We start from the raw sequence: 15,450 nt of genomic DNA on the forward strand, positions 1-15,450 counted from the left end.
CCGCCGACTGATGAACAAAAGTTCTGGTATCAGTGCGTCAGCAGCAGAATACGACAAGAGGTTCCAGACTTAAACGAGTGAGAACCGAAATCCTCGGCAAGCGTCACGTAAACTTCATTTTCACGCTAAACATCCCAAACATGAACAATAGCTTGCCAGAATTTACAAAAGCCTCAACTTTTCAACATTTGTAACCTTGTGCTTAGCGTATTTAAAAGCTCGCCGTTTTGGGTGTGGTGTTTTTAAAATTGGAGGGTAGGATTGGCGCTTTGTTTTTGTACAGATCACAGGCTGTGTCTGTTAGTAAATGGAAAGCTTCAGATGGCTGGGCACACAGGCTTTGATATTGACATATTTCCCTGCTGAGCCTCTGCATGAAGGAACACAGCGGCATCAGCGAGCGGCGGCAGCAGAACACACACCACTCAACAAGACTGTCCACGAAAGCCTCATTTTGTATTCATAGTAAAAATTAAAAAGACCGTGACAGCTGATTTTTTATTCTTTTTTGTTCTCAGGCAATTATGCACCCCTTTAAGACTGAAAATTGCATGAAGAAAAATATGCTTCTTCACATTTTTATTCTTATGTTTTGCCACTTTAAAAACCACAGACTCCAATGTATTATTTTGAAAAGTAAAGTGACAAAGCAGCACAGTTGCTTTGTCATTTCAAATAGCTGTAAAGTGGAAAGAAAATGATCAACTGTGTGTGTGTCTGTGCGTGTGTGTGTTTTTTGTTTATTTTTGTATTTCACAAGTAAAAATTCAGAAGAATTGTGCTGCAGTATTCAGTATTCAGATTCCTCTACATAAAATCTAGTCAATCTAATCTGACCTTGAGTAGCTGGAGGTCAGATGCACATAATTTAATCTCAGCTGTTCACAAACCTGCATGAGAGAAACACTGCAATAAACGCTGCAGACAGGTCAGGGAGAAAGTCACAGCGAAGTTCAAACCAGGGTTGGATTAAAAATAAATATCTCAGAATGTGAGCGTCTCATGGACCACTGTTTTATCCATCATCCAAAAATAGAAATGAGTGTGGGACAAATGCAAAACTACCAAGACACGGTGTCCACTTAAGCTGATAGCCTGGACAAGGATAACCAGTCGAGAAGATCAAGGTCACTCGGAGGTCCGCGGCTCAGTGAGGGGGATCGGTTCACGCAATGACTACATGTTGTGCACTTCATTAATCTGACCTTTCATGAAGGAGTGGCAGAAAGGAAGAGATTGTTGAGAGAAAGTCATATTCGCAGCTTGACATAAGCCACGTAGGAGACATGGCAAATGTGTGGAGGAAGGTCAGAGAGCGTCACAAGAGAACTTTGTGGTCAATAGTTCAAAAAGTGTCAGCAAATCCACAGTCCAATGATTTAACTCAAAACATGTTCAAGTGTTAAAATCACCCGATGCACTGCAGAAATACCACATCTTACCAATTATATTTGGTTCAGTTTCTAGTGCAAATATCTTTGTACACTAACTTACAAGTAGTTTAAGTTAATAAATTATTCACTGAAACAGTTATTCACTTAAAAGAAGTGCCTATGTCTTGCTGAAAAGTTACTTGTGATAGATTTATTACAAAACATTTGCAACTGTAAGTGCAAAAGTTTGAACCCAGAGGGACTGAATAGAAACATCGGCCACCCTTTTCGGATTTTCAAAACCATGCATCAATCTTCTCCCTCTTGACAATTATGAACCACCTTGTCTGGGTCTATCACATGAAATTCCACAGTGGATGAATACTTTTGCAACGTATACAGAAATATAAATCAGCCCCCACGATCCAACTAATGCCTGACACGGACACAGAACTCTAAAAGCTCAAACTATCTGAATCTTCGGCGTACAACTAAAGCCCCCTCTGAACTGAAACACAAAGTGCAGATGGGTCTCTGATATGTTGAATCTGCAGAGCGAAAGCAGATTCTCTGGTGACAACTTCGAGTAAACCAGACAGATGACAGCTGCTCTCAAGGCAACACAGGGTAAAATGTTTCTTTGAAGAGCAAGCAGCCCCTCACCTCAGCCACTGGCACTCCCTCTGGGGGACGACAGTGCAGAACAATCATGCCGTTCAGAGGCACCTCGGTGCCCTGGGGGTCCTGCTCAAAGTTCTTCCTCAGGTCTAGAAAAGACAATGAAAATTCAACATAAAAAAAACAACAACAAAAAAAGAACACATTAGGACGCAACAGGAAATGGTTCGCTTGTACATTTGTGACCTTAAAATATATCGATTATCATATGTTTTGACAAGGAAAAAAAGAAACACTGATTTCAGAGACAGTCAGGTCAACGTGGAATCAAAGGGAGATGACGTCGCTTACAGGCGATGCGGACGCTTGCCTTGCGGCTCTTGGAGGTCCCCAGGTGACTCCAGGCGACGCACAAACACCAGTAGTCCTCGGGGCCGTGGAAGTCCTCCACCTGCTGACGCGACACGTTGATCATCACTTCGCGGATCTTCAACCCTGCGGACCAAATGAACGATGGCTCAGATTAGCTTTCATTACGTCTGCGGGTCGATGAGTCAAAGAGACGGAGATTTACAGAGACAGGGTGATGAGTCAATCTCAGATCTGACAAGATTATCAAAGGTAAACAGATCTGCCATTTGTCAGGAGCAAACTGAGGAGAGCCTGGCTTGTCAAGGCATACCAATTTCTGGGAATTTGTTTGGATGACATTTTTAACCTGCATTCTAAGTTCATGTGGCGAAAACTCATGGAGGAGTTTGCTTGGTTTCTGACAATTAAATCCTTTGTTGTCTAATGCTTTGTTGTCCAGAAAATGTGGATTTTTCTTGGTGCTGGATAGATTTTACTTTGTAGGGTTTCAAATCTTTCACTCTCTGCACACCCCGAGATATATATTCCGAAGTGGCAATAACTAATTTCCGGGAGACGCATTATTGGGAAAAGGAGCAGATCAGCTTCTCATTGTTGCGAGCAAGAGCGTGATCAATCATCTTTTTTCTTTATAAAGATCTCAAAAAGACCATAATTCACGACGTGGGGAAGGAAAAACAAAACGGCTCGACTGAGAGCTGCTTCTGTACACAAACGCTTTCTATACCCGTCAAATCCTTTCAATTTCACCAGCCGAACTTTGACCTGAAGTCACGCAGGTCGCCCGCTAATATCCGCAGTATTGTCTGTGATGCGGCCAGTAATGAGCCAGGCATGAGAGGGACATTTTCTAAGAGAATTAAAAAGGAATTTGAAAAGCCGGGGATTTCAATAATGCCAGCCTATGTACAAAACATGACAGGCTTTGGGCCATTAATGTGTTGTATAATAGGGGCTGTTTCACTGGTGTCCAGGAAAATTGCAGCCTCCGACAGACGCCTGTGATTCTCCGACTAGCCCTGCAGAATCCTGCGTTTTCAGGCAGCCAAGTTGAACAGATTTTTAATATGGTGCTACGGAGTTATGAATAGCTAATGTTTAGTGTCTGGTGTCCAAACTCATCACTCCCCGGAGAATGCAATTAAGGCTGCACAGTGGGGGATTTAGAGAGGGGTGGATGGAGGGGTGAAAACAACAAATGCCCACCCCAGTGAACAGAACGTGGTGTTCTGCAGTGTAGGTGGCATGTCTGGTGTGTTACCACTGAAAACAGACAAAATCATCCCTATTATGTGTTGTGTGTTTTCCAGCCACATAGTGGCATTTATGGCACAAACAAGTAACTATGTTACCTTCAGTTGTTATAGAAATGCTGTATATATCAAATGTGACTTAAAAAATTTTACTTGGTAAAAAATTTGAAATTGCGACTGTCGTTTTAAGAAACTCCTGTTCTTTCTGAAACTCCACCTTCAGGAAGTCATCACAATGTGGCTCCTCTTTTAACCCTTTAATGTTTTTACCAGTGAGAAGTAGTTTCTAACATGAGCCCAGCACATGTGCAGTTCCACCAGCTGTTTGCTAATTGCTGCTGGCTAGTCTGAAGGAGCTGAGTGGGGGAGTTGCAGGGGACGGCAGCTCTATGAGGCAGAAGCTCAGAAGTTTGGAAATGGCAACTTTGAGGAGGAGCTTCGTCCTTGAAGGCGGAGCCAGGTCCCACCACGTGTTTTTCACAGCTGAATGGTTGCCATGGGAGATTAAAGAGTTTCTCAAGCATGAATGGAAGAATCAAGTCAACACTCCAGTTATGTTTTCAATGAGGGAATAACATTATAAGATGACGGACATCTCAAAAAAGTCAATATTAGATAATACTGGCTCTTTAAACATGGTAAGGGCAGCACTATGCTTTTCGTCGGGAGTGAATAGATGATAAATCCAGTTAAATATAGATAAATATTTGAAACATGCAGCTTAAGCTTCAATAGTGAAATGAAAAAACAAGTCCAGACCAAAATCCAGTTCAGAATCTGTTTAAAGACTTGAAGTTCACAGTTGCTCTCCATTCGATCTGACTGAGTCACGTTTCAAAGAACACAGTGAACATTTCTGTTCCTGATGTGCCGAGATTCTGAAAACATTTATTTTTCCACTTCATAATATGCACTACTTTGTGTTGGTCTATTACATACAATCTCAATAAAAATATGCTGACATTTGAGTGTTGTGGCATAAAAAAAAGTTTGAAAAAACTTGACAAAAATCAAAATCAGCATGTAATTTACTTGTGTTGTTTTTATCTTTGGGTCTATAAATAAAGTGAGTTAACTCGACTTGACAGCACCCCAAATTGTTTTTTGTTCAAACATGGAACTGCTTCCTCTGCTTTTGAGTAGAGACAAATTCTGCCTGACAGAATCTGTTCTCACCCCTGATCTACGGAGTAGATTAGCATTACAACAAATACGACTTTATGATTTAATAATGGTTTCATGTTGCTTTAATATTTACTTCAAGTAAAAGACTGCAAGTCTCAGCTGACTTGCAGATACTGAGGGTATGATGCTCACACATCTTAAGCTTGAGCTTAACCCAACTCAAGGATTTTCTGTTCTTGCTGCAGAGTTTAATCAATGTGCTTCAGGTAATAATTGCTTTGTTTTGTTTTTATCATTGTGCTGCCTGTAAGTTTTCAAGTATGGCTAGCATGTAATTTAATTTCTCTTACCTGTGTTTGAAGTGCCAAACACAGCTGGCAAATAAAGTAGAACACAAAGCGAGACTTTTAACTGGTTGTTTTGTTTTATATGCAACTATAACATTGACATGTATTTCAATAAAACTGTAAAACAACCATCTGAGCCTGAGTAGATAGTTGCAATCCAGCATGTAATATATACTTTATATAATAGTAGTAATTACTCTTTCAGGTAGAAACAGGCCCTTGCAGACAGTTTGCAGAATTTCATAATCGTGGTTTGACTCCTAAAGATCGTCTTCCTGTTGGAAGGTTCATTTTTGTTTTATGCCGTACTTATTTGATCTTTCACAATCAATATTAGGACACAGAAAGAGTATTTCACCCAGCAGCAGATTCAAGAGAAAGTCCTATTTCAAATTATTACACAATCACCACCAAGCCTTACAGGTAGTGTTGTAAGAAATTTGCATTAAATATGTATGCTGTTGTGGATGAAAGGCTGTCTTTGTCTTCTACCCACAGTCCATTTTTGAGTCAATACACTTGTAAAGTGAACGCAGACGAACCTCCTTGTAGTTAAATTACACTGGGTTACAAAAAATATATATTTTTTGGAAGTTGTATATGTTTTTTCAGCTGAATTAGGAATATTTGCACCGCTGAATCCAATCATGACTTAAATTTTTATCAATCAGGTCAAGATTTTATTTTAATTTGATTTAGAGAAATCCGATCTTCTGACTAAATTGACTAAATTGATGAGATTTTTGTGACATTTTCAGTTTATTTCTCATCCAAAAAAGGTTTTAGGAAAAAAATTATTTTCCAACAGTGTATTGATTGATTAAATGTTACAAACTTGGATTTCTGTGAACTGAATAATAAACACTGATAAGGGTAAGTACATGTAAATTAAATATGTCTTCATTGTATAAAAGTCTCCATCTCCTCTGTGTGTGATTGAATCTCTCCTCCTGCTCTTCACTCATTGATCCCAGATTCTCAGGAAACTGATCCATTTGTAAGAACAAGTCATGCATTTCGATACTCATGTTGCTCCACAGTTCAGAAAGTTGACCTGATTGAGCAAAACCAATGTGATTTTTTTGGATTCAGCTCATCAAAATGACACTAGAACAGCTGAAAAACGCCAGACAATTTTTTGGGTGCTGACCTGTGAAATTAGTTTGCATTTTTATTTAATAGTTCTCAAAACTTTCACAGAGCTGTTTCTGTCTTAGTTTTCTGACACCCACACAAATCAAAAGCAAAATTATACAGTAAATGTTTTCCAAGGTGATCAAGAATTTGCCTGTTTATACGAAAAAACCTTCATCACTTGGATGAACGAACATTTTCGTGACATTCTGATATCATGCCATTAATGTGGATACACTAATTATTTGCTCAAAAAACCTCCATCTAACTAGGGCTTTCCCGGGTTTTGCACATTCCTCAAACTCAGACACAAGCTGTCGAGCAAAATGCCCGTCTCCTACCGGGAGCAACTTAGGGTTGGGTTTTGCCAAAAGACAGTTTGGCACGTGGCTGTGAAAGGTGAACAAACTGCATCTCCGCTCGAGTAATATCTGGCCCGTGGGGATTATGAACAGGGGATAAATCAATCTAGAAGAATTAGCGAAAGTGCAGATGCTTAGAAATTACAAGACAAAAACAAATTCCGGCGCTAAATTGCAGCCGACTTAACAAATCCTGTTCGGCAGCACGTTGTTCCAGCAGCTGTTCTGGGTTCGATGGAACCGGCGGCCCCTTGAAGTTTACTCCTTAATCACCTGGACCTCCACTTGTACAGGAGCAGTCACTCCACAGGCTTTTTTCATCATGTCGTACATTGCAAGCAGCAGCTCAGACATGGGCAGGGATTAAATGAAAACTATTAATGTGAAATGAAAGGTTATCTGAGGGAGCCTAATGAAGTAATGAAATGTTCTCTGAAGACACTGTAATCCTCTGCGCTGACTTACTAATATTATGTACAATAAAACCCCTCCTCCTTCTGCTTCTCCTTGCCACGGCAACAAATTAGTCATAATCAACATGCCTGATTAAATGAGAGCACAGCAGATTTAACTTTGGGGAAATAAAAAACATAAGATTGGTTTCTAGGAACGGGGAAACTAATCAGAAAATGGGATTTTCCTCTATGTCAGTGGGCCAACAGTTGCTCGAAATTTCCACCAGCAATATGAAAGTATTTCTTCATTTTTTAAAATCTATTATCTCCCTACAACATACAGAAACAACACAGCAGAAGTCTGCCAACCACGCAAAACATGACAAATTAATAAACAGGGCTAAATGTAGCTTTGACAAATTTGTCACTAAATATGGTAAAACCATATTTAGTGACAAACAGATTGCGAGGCTATTTAGTGACTTCTTCTTTAGTCAAAGGATTTTCCTCATGAGGTTTGTAAAGTGATTCTTCTTCAATCTCATTAGCTCAAAGTGATCAGCCAAAAACAGATTTAGGTTTTTCTTGGGCATGAGTTCCTCTGACTGCACACACTGCAACAGGCAAGCACACCAGTCTGCCGACTCCAGGAAGTACAAATGTCTAATCTGAGTGAGAGCTAATCTACACCTGCATCCTCTTACATTGTTCCTCTTCCTCATTAAGGTTGAAACTGATGGAGAATGTACTGAAACCTCCCACATTTAAAGAAAACGTGGTAATACTTTATTTGAAGGGATGTGCATAAGATTTATATGACACTGTCATAAATATGACATAACACCTGTTATGAACATGAAGAAGTCTTTATGAATGTTTATGACTGTTGTCATGAATTGTCGTTAGCTAAATATTGACACTTTTAACGCAAAATTGCTTTAATAGTTGCATTAAAAGTACCAACTTTGCATTATTTGGTAAATGTATACACTTTAATGCAAAGTTGGTACTTTTAATGCAACTATTAAAGCAACTTTGCATTAAAAGTGTCATTATTTACCCGATGACACTTCATGACAACAGTCATAAACATTCACAAAGACTCCTTCATGTTCACGACAGGGGCTATCATATTTATGATAGCGTCATGTCAGTCTTACGCACATCCCTTCAAATAAAGTGTTTCTGAAAACGCTTGCAGATTGTTGACCAAACACCTCAATAAATCTAGGAGACCTGTAGCAGTAGCTTTGTGGTAAGGCCTGGACAGAAACCGGAAAAAAAAACTACAGGTGGACAGACATAAATGAAACAGGCTCTTCCACATTTCCCTGATCAACCTGTATTCAAATGGTCCCTGAGATGATGGAAAATGCAGGGCAGACTTTGGGTTCTTTCATACCAGGATGGTGCAGTGGACTTTGCCCTATTGGGCGGAAAGTGTCAAAAACTTTCCAACCTTCTTCAGGTTCAGTTCACGTTTACGATGGACTCTTAAAATTAGAGTAAACCACCTGGATACAGCTTCAGCTGCTATCTAGGAGCGCTATTATAAGAAGCTGCCTAGTAAGAGATCATGAAGGTGAGACAATGAGCCACACAACATGTTGAATGCAGGCAAAAGAGGCTGTGACGTGTTGCTATGGTGACGTCGTCACAGAACAAGGTACCGCAAAGACTTCAAAGTTCTGAGATCAAAACTATGTTTTTATGTCATTTGTCACTTCCTCCCTCGGGTTCACTTTCTTTCGTTCTGTTCACTGGATAGTTCTGCATTACACCGTTCCACGGTTCATCTGAATGCAAGGCACAACCTACATTTTCAGGTGGCCCAGATTTTGCTTGTTTTGGCTCCGCCAGAGATTGGATACGCTTTCACACCTTCCCAAACAAAGCAGGATATCTGAGGAAAGCAACTCTACATTGTTGAAAGTGACAAATTCAGAATGAGGGAAAAGATGTAGAGATTTGGTGTGGACAGTATTTAAATTCACATGCAAAATGAACATAAGATCCCATATTATACACATATGTAATAAAAAATACATTCCAAAGGAGAAAGCAAAGATGTCGGTATAACATCAAATGGTGTACAGATTTTTGTTGAAGAGTGATTAGATTTCAGCTGTGTGGTTGCTAATGAATCTGTCTAACCACAATGAGAGCTTTTTAAAACCTTATAATTTATTTTTATACCTTGATGAAATGCCTGTTTTTAACACTTCTCATGCACTTTTATGTTGTGCTGTATGCTTCAAATGCCTGGCTGCAAAACAAATGTCCCCCTTGGGGGACAATGAAGGAACTGAACTGCACTGAAATGCATAAAGACAAACAAACATGAAGACAAACAAAAAAAGAAAAAAAAAATCACAAAACAAATAACACAAAATAACACAAAAACAGAAATTTCAAATACAACTTCTTCTGTACCGTTCTTGGTCTGCAGATGAAATTCTGCAGTTTTATGATAACTTCTATAATTGCACAATCACAATGTTTCACTCTCTGCTTTCCCTGTCAACGTCCAGGAAGCATACATCAACAAACGTCAGGCCACATTATGATCAACGTCAAATTTCAACATGCAGCTTTCAATTTCCAGACACCGCTGTGCGAGTCTGATGCCACGCTGATGGATGGATTTTCTTCAGCGTTATTTAAATACAGATGGATTCTGTAACATTAGTGATGAAAATGATAACTTCTGTTGCAAAGATAGCTGGAACGTTCACATGTTAGTGAGGATTTTCAAAACAAATATTCTTCAGTCACTATTAAAAAGCAAGAACTTTATCATGTAAGATATCATAGTTCATATGAACAATTTAAATATGATTTTTTTCATTTCGAAAACTGCTTCACCGCATGTTTTCTTCAACATGTCCTCAGAGGAGCACAGCCCTGATTCTACACACCAGAAATCTCCAAAATATGGTGAAAATATAACCACCCAGGTTATTAGACTCAAAAATTAAATGTCTAAAGTCCATGTGAATATTTTTTGTTAAGCAGTCAAAAAGCATTGGATGCTTAACAAAAAAGTAGTCAATATTTATTTTTAAGAATATGTGGATGTTTAAATATTGCTAATAATTTGCTGCCTTAGAACTTGAACATGATTCTTTGTATGATTATATATTAACAGTGACATCAGCCACAGTCATCGGATAGTAATGTAGTTATTTGCAGATAATTGATATCTTTGGTTCTACTGACTCTACAGGACACAATTATAAATTTTACAATCCAATTTATAAATTGGAACTTGTGTGATGTCAATGTTCTTCTTCTGTGCATGTGGATTTACGGGAGTAATAATGTATGCTGCCATATATGGACGCACTTTGAAATGGTTGAGCGTTGGAAACTCAGTAACAAAACTAAGGAAGTTTTGTCACAAAACTTCCTTAGTTTTGTGACAAAACTAAGGAAGCCGACTGCATCGTCTGTAGAGGAGTCTGTTTGGATGATGTGATGCACTTCACAAGCTTTTCTAAGATTGTTTACATCCAGATTCACAGCATCTGGCTTCTTCATGATGATGATCATGATAATGACATGAAAGTTGCATAAAATGCAACATGACTTCTGTCTGCAGATGCCTGGAAAACTATAAAACTGTGCAAAGAAATGTTTTAGTTTAATGCAAACCCCAATAATTCCCTAAGACATAATTTGAGTTTATGAAAGTAGATAGTTTATGAATGCTAGCATAACAGACCAGCTATATAGTTTCCTCTTTGAAAAAGAAAAAGGTTACAAAATGGTTTGTGTTTTCGCTCACTTAGATTTTCATTTTTGATAGTGAAATTAAAGACATCATGAGTACCAGAGCGCGTTGGTACCAGAGTCACTTCTGGGTCAAAATAAAATGACAAAGAGAACAAAGAGGGCTGTAGAAAGGTCCCTGCTGTTTGAAGGTAAACAATGGAGCAAAACCCAAAGAACAGCTCGACTCCCAGGTTCCTTCGCTTTTTGGTGGAGATCAAAGAACCCCGGCCTTTTTTTTTTTTTTTTTTTTTTCCAAGCAACCCAAAAGGACAGTCAGTGACGACGTGCTGGAGTGATGATCCAACAGCTGCTCGGCCCTGCTGCTGTTAATGGACACTTTTCTGCATTCAAGAATGAAAACATCGATTCGGCTCCCGCCACGAGTTTCTCCCTCATCGCTAGTTTATTTTCTTCCACCTCTTTTCCTCTCCTGCCTTCCCTTTAGGCTCATTACAGCGGCTCATGACGGAGCGCCGCAAAGCCTTGACAGCAAACCTCAAGGTGGAGTAGGTTCCACTTGCTCATTCAATCATGTCTTTTCATGTGTCTCTATAAAAGAGTCCAAAAAAAAGAGACAGAAAGGCTGATGTTCACTTATCATCTTATGCTACTCTTCTGTCTCTTTTCCCTTTGCCTCTCCCCGTTGTGTCTCCCTCCCAGTTCTGGCCCGTTGTTTTTTTAGTTTTTTTGTTTTACCTTGGTTCACTTGATGAAGAGGCCCTGAGAGAGCCGAGCGTTGCCAGCTACAAGTGGCTTGATCCGATCCTCTGTCTTGGTCCGGCCCATCTCGGTCATGTCTGTCTCATCGCAGCGTTTAACTCCACAGCAGAGGAGTGGGATTGTGTTTGTCTGAGGGATCCTCGCGAGGCGGCTGTACACATAACGGGTGACACAGCATGGGCAGCCGGGTTGAAGCGGATGGATGTGGCTTTTGGAGAGGCTCTGTCCGATGTAAACCCAGCTTTAGGAAAATGTTTGTGTGACGTGACACTGTGCTGTGTGTGTGTGTGTGTGAGAGAGAGCGTTGGCCGGGGGCCAGACAGACGAGCCCTCCTAGACAAGCGTAGCATGCTTCCAGCAACATCATCAGTCTGGTCCCAGCTGTGTTTATCGTGCTAAATCCCAGCACCAAAGAAGGCACGGCGCTCCACGCATAAAAAAATTAAAAATAAAAAAAATCATGATAATTCGACCACTAAACTGCTACAAGTTCTCATCCGAGGCATTCTCCTCAGCTGGCTTGTTTATGTTTTTCTAAAAGCGGCATGTTTGCCTATTAGGGCGTACTTGTGCATATGCAAGTAGCTTTTACTCAGTGGGCCACTTAATTTATTTCATTTCCATTTCTCTAACTAACAGTTTGTGACACGGAGCCCTCGGGGGCATCTCAATTCTCCCCGACTGGTTTTCACCTCTCTCTTCTCCCCTCTGCGCTGCGAGTTCAAGCAGAGTTGATGATATCTCGCAGAGTTCGCGGATCAGAATACACACGGTTTGACGGGCCATCAACAGGAATAGACATCCACACTTCCTCTACCCACCCTGCATTCACATGCTTACCTCAATCACTATCTCCTTATCTCTAAAATCTACTGGAGCTCGTCCCCACACCCCCCCTCCCCCGTCTCAAGACGACCGCCGTGGTATCGTTTTCGGCCTCTCTTTCATTCCTCCATCAACTTCTGTTTCCTATGTCCTCTTTCTCCTATTATTCCCTCTTTCTCTTATCTCTCCATCAGGGTATCAACCTTGCAGCCGGAGCCTAAAGGCACAGATATCCCCTCTGTTCCACCACCCTTCCTCTCTTCTTTTCTCTCCGTCTGCCCTTTGATAATCTCTTGAGTTGTATCACTCATTTCCATCTTTTAGCCCTCTCGCAGCATTATCTCCTGGTGTGAGTCGCAGTGAGAAATACGCTGCCAGGATGTTTTTGTTTTTGTGGATTTTTTCGGAAGACCTTCCAACAATCCAGAGCTAACTGATTGATTCAGACTTTAAATACTTAACCCTGGGATAATTCGAAGGAGCGAGTTGTTTTCCTGAAGAGAGGGCTGAATCAGTATAGTGATAAGTCAATAGGATATCTGCCTCAGCCTCTTTCCAAAAGGCTTGGATAATTGCAAAAACCCACAGCTGTAGGAATGTAGCTGTACTGAATTTGAAGATGCCCTGAACAGCCCAGTAACAACCGTTTCTGCCGGAAAATGTACAAATTGACAGCATTTACTTATTCTGTTGTCTATATTTAAAAGCTATTCAACTTTCATGGCAACTAAATCACTTCACAATAAAACTACAGACAACTGCAGCAAATTTCCCTGAAACCAAAACACATCCAATATGTAATATGTACACCAGAAATGCCTATTGATACATATTTAACACATACCAAGAAACTTCCTCTTACCACTATTTAGTAGGCGGAGTTATGTTCAGTTAAAGTTTTTTTATAATACAGATTATTACAAAAATAAATTCAAGTAATAACGAGTCAACACAGGGTGAAAACACTGGAGATAATCGTATCGTTTTAGAAAGAATCCACTTTATTCTGCTTCAGCATATAGCTGCTGACGTGAAACGGCACAAATTTTACCAGAGTGCTGGAAGGCACATGTCTACCTATGGATTTTCTTAAGAGTGTGCATATGATTGAAGTACAATAAAATATTGGTCATTTGCATTTTATGCTGACTCACTCTTACACAACAATGCTGCGTTAACAAGGGGCTCCTAAAGTGATTTTCTTTTCTTTCATTTGAAAAGGAGGAAAGCACTTTTATTCCCAAATGTTTCTCACAAAAGGCCAAAATAAACAGACATTGTTAAATATGTAAATGTTTTTCATATGGCAGCAGTGATGGTATGAAGAAATGTAGTCTTGATGACTGCATATTGCTCTGCGTGATGATTTGATTTTCCTGGTCGTTAGAAATGATACCTTGGGGACAAATATGAAGATAGTATCAATTTCATGGTTTTTTTTTAAAGCTCAGAGGATTACATTTCTTTTGGTAATACAGTATATTTCAGTCATCCCTCTGCTCTCTCTCTCAGAATCTCTGATCAGAATCATCTTTTTTGGACAAGCTTGAGCACAGAAACAAGAAATTTGACTTTGGTTCCACTGTGTCTCTGGTGGCTCATTTCTGCAATTAGAGCCTTGTAGCGCCAGCATGAAGGTAAACGTCTAAGCAGTTTGTGTTCAGGATGTTAGGGTCTGTTTTCTTACATTAAACCTGTACAAATCTCACCACCACACATAACAAATGTAGGATATTTAGCAACATAAGATAAATAGATAATAGGTGCAGAATTGCCTTTCTCTGAATGTGACACTGCAGCATGGACAGTGATCACCAGCTAAACCAGCCTGAGTCATTCAGCAGTATGACTGTCATCATTCTGAAACACCATATTTATACCCAAGTGGCAACGTGTAACGGCTCAATAATCACATAATCTCAGTCTATGCCATGCAGACATTCCTTTTGTGCTCATGAAAATGTACCAACCATCAACCTCACCATTAGCTGTTTTTCAGATTCTGAAAAAATATTTATATTTAATAAGTTCCAGTACTTGATACTTAATTTTGAAAACAAAAAATGACAGTTTCATGAGAAAAGTAACATGATGCTATAAAAATGTGTGCATCAAAAATGATAACAGCTTCGATAAGCCAACATTCATGGCATAAGACAGAGAAGTGTGTTGCTGCCAAAGCCTCACTAGGATTTGAGTGGGTGGTAAGAGTATTGCTGGTGGTAGCCTGGCAGCCTTTAGTAAAGTTCAGAGGAAATTTTAGAATAAACTATTCAGGAAATAATTAATTAACTACAATGTAGAGCTAACAGGCTGAACAAGCCAAAAAGATGCAGAATTAGTTTTGCCTCAAACGGATATTACTAAAAAGAACATTTTAACAATCATATTTAACTTGAAGGTGGGAATAAGGCCAAACTCAACGAACCCAGGTTCTGGTTGGAGACTGGAAACTAGCAGTTCAAGCTAACAACATGTGTATGCACATGCTAACAACAAAATAAATAGAGGTAGTGTAGTGCTATATGTGCAAGAAACTCAATTTGTCCAACTATCACCTGTAAATGTACCATTTAAGGTCAGGGCTGTTCTATTATTTACCAGGATGAAACTTGGCTCATGTGATTAGTAGCACTATATCAGGATAACATAGCGACATTGTTTTGTTTTTGTTTTGTTGTTTTGTGGAAGCAAACCAACGAATTTGTCCCAGAATAACCGTCTTATTCCTTCCCAAATGCAATTGTACAAACTCTTTTTCTACAAGTGCCCATCACCTCAGGCAGATTTATTTCACAAAGGCTAGATTTCCAACTTCAAACTGTGGAAGCTCAAATCTTAATGGCTTTAGGTTGAGCACATCAGGACACAGCAGCCTCTGACTTCCTGCTGCTGCAGCCAAAGTCCCACCTCATTCACCTGATTCCCCCGAGATCCAGATACTAGTCCAAACTAAGCTACTATAGGCTCTAAGGATAGATCAAGGCTGATTCTACTTAAAACTCTGTCTCTCTCTCTCTCTCTATCTATCTCTCTCTCTGTCTCTGTCTCAGTCTATTACTCCACTTGTGGTGATATTTGTTCCAGCTATTTTGGCTGAATTGGCTGAATTATCAGTAGAGACACTGGGAGCAGAGATGGTCAGAGAGTCT

General features: G+C 39.8%; 1 protein-coding gene across 2 annotated transcripts in view; it reads right to left on the bottom strand.

The window, feature by feature from the left end:
- Positions 1-15,450, bottom strand: part of unc5da (unc-5 netrin receptor Da) — a 215,192-nt gene that overhangs the window by 71,296 nt on the left and 128,446 nt on the right. For both annotated transcript variants that reach the window (XM_016669837.1, XM_016669836.1), the window contains exons 3-4: positions 2,343-2,486; positions 2,037-2,140 (exon numbers count right to left, since the gene is read on the bottom strand). In XM_016669837.1, coding sequence (XP_016525323.1) covers positions 2,037-2,140; positions 2,343-2,486 — 248 coding nt within the window. The remainder of the gene's footprint in view (positions 1-2,036; positions 2,141-2,342; positions 2,487-15,450) is intronic.

This window comes from Poecilia formosa, unplaced genomic scaffold, assembly GCF_000485575.1.
Source record: "Poecilia formosa unplaced genomic scaffold, Poecilia_formosa-5.1.2 Scaffold28, whole genome shotgun sequence".
In the NCBI taxonomy this organism is placed as follows: Eukaryota; Metazoa; Chordata; class Actinopteri; order Cyprinodontiformes; family Poeciliidae; genus Poecilia; species Poecilia formosa.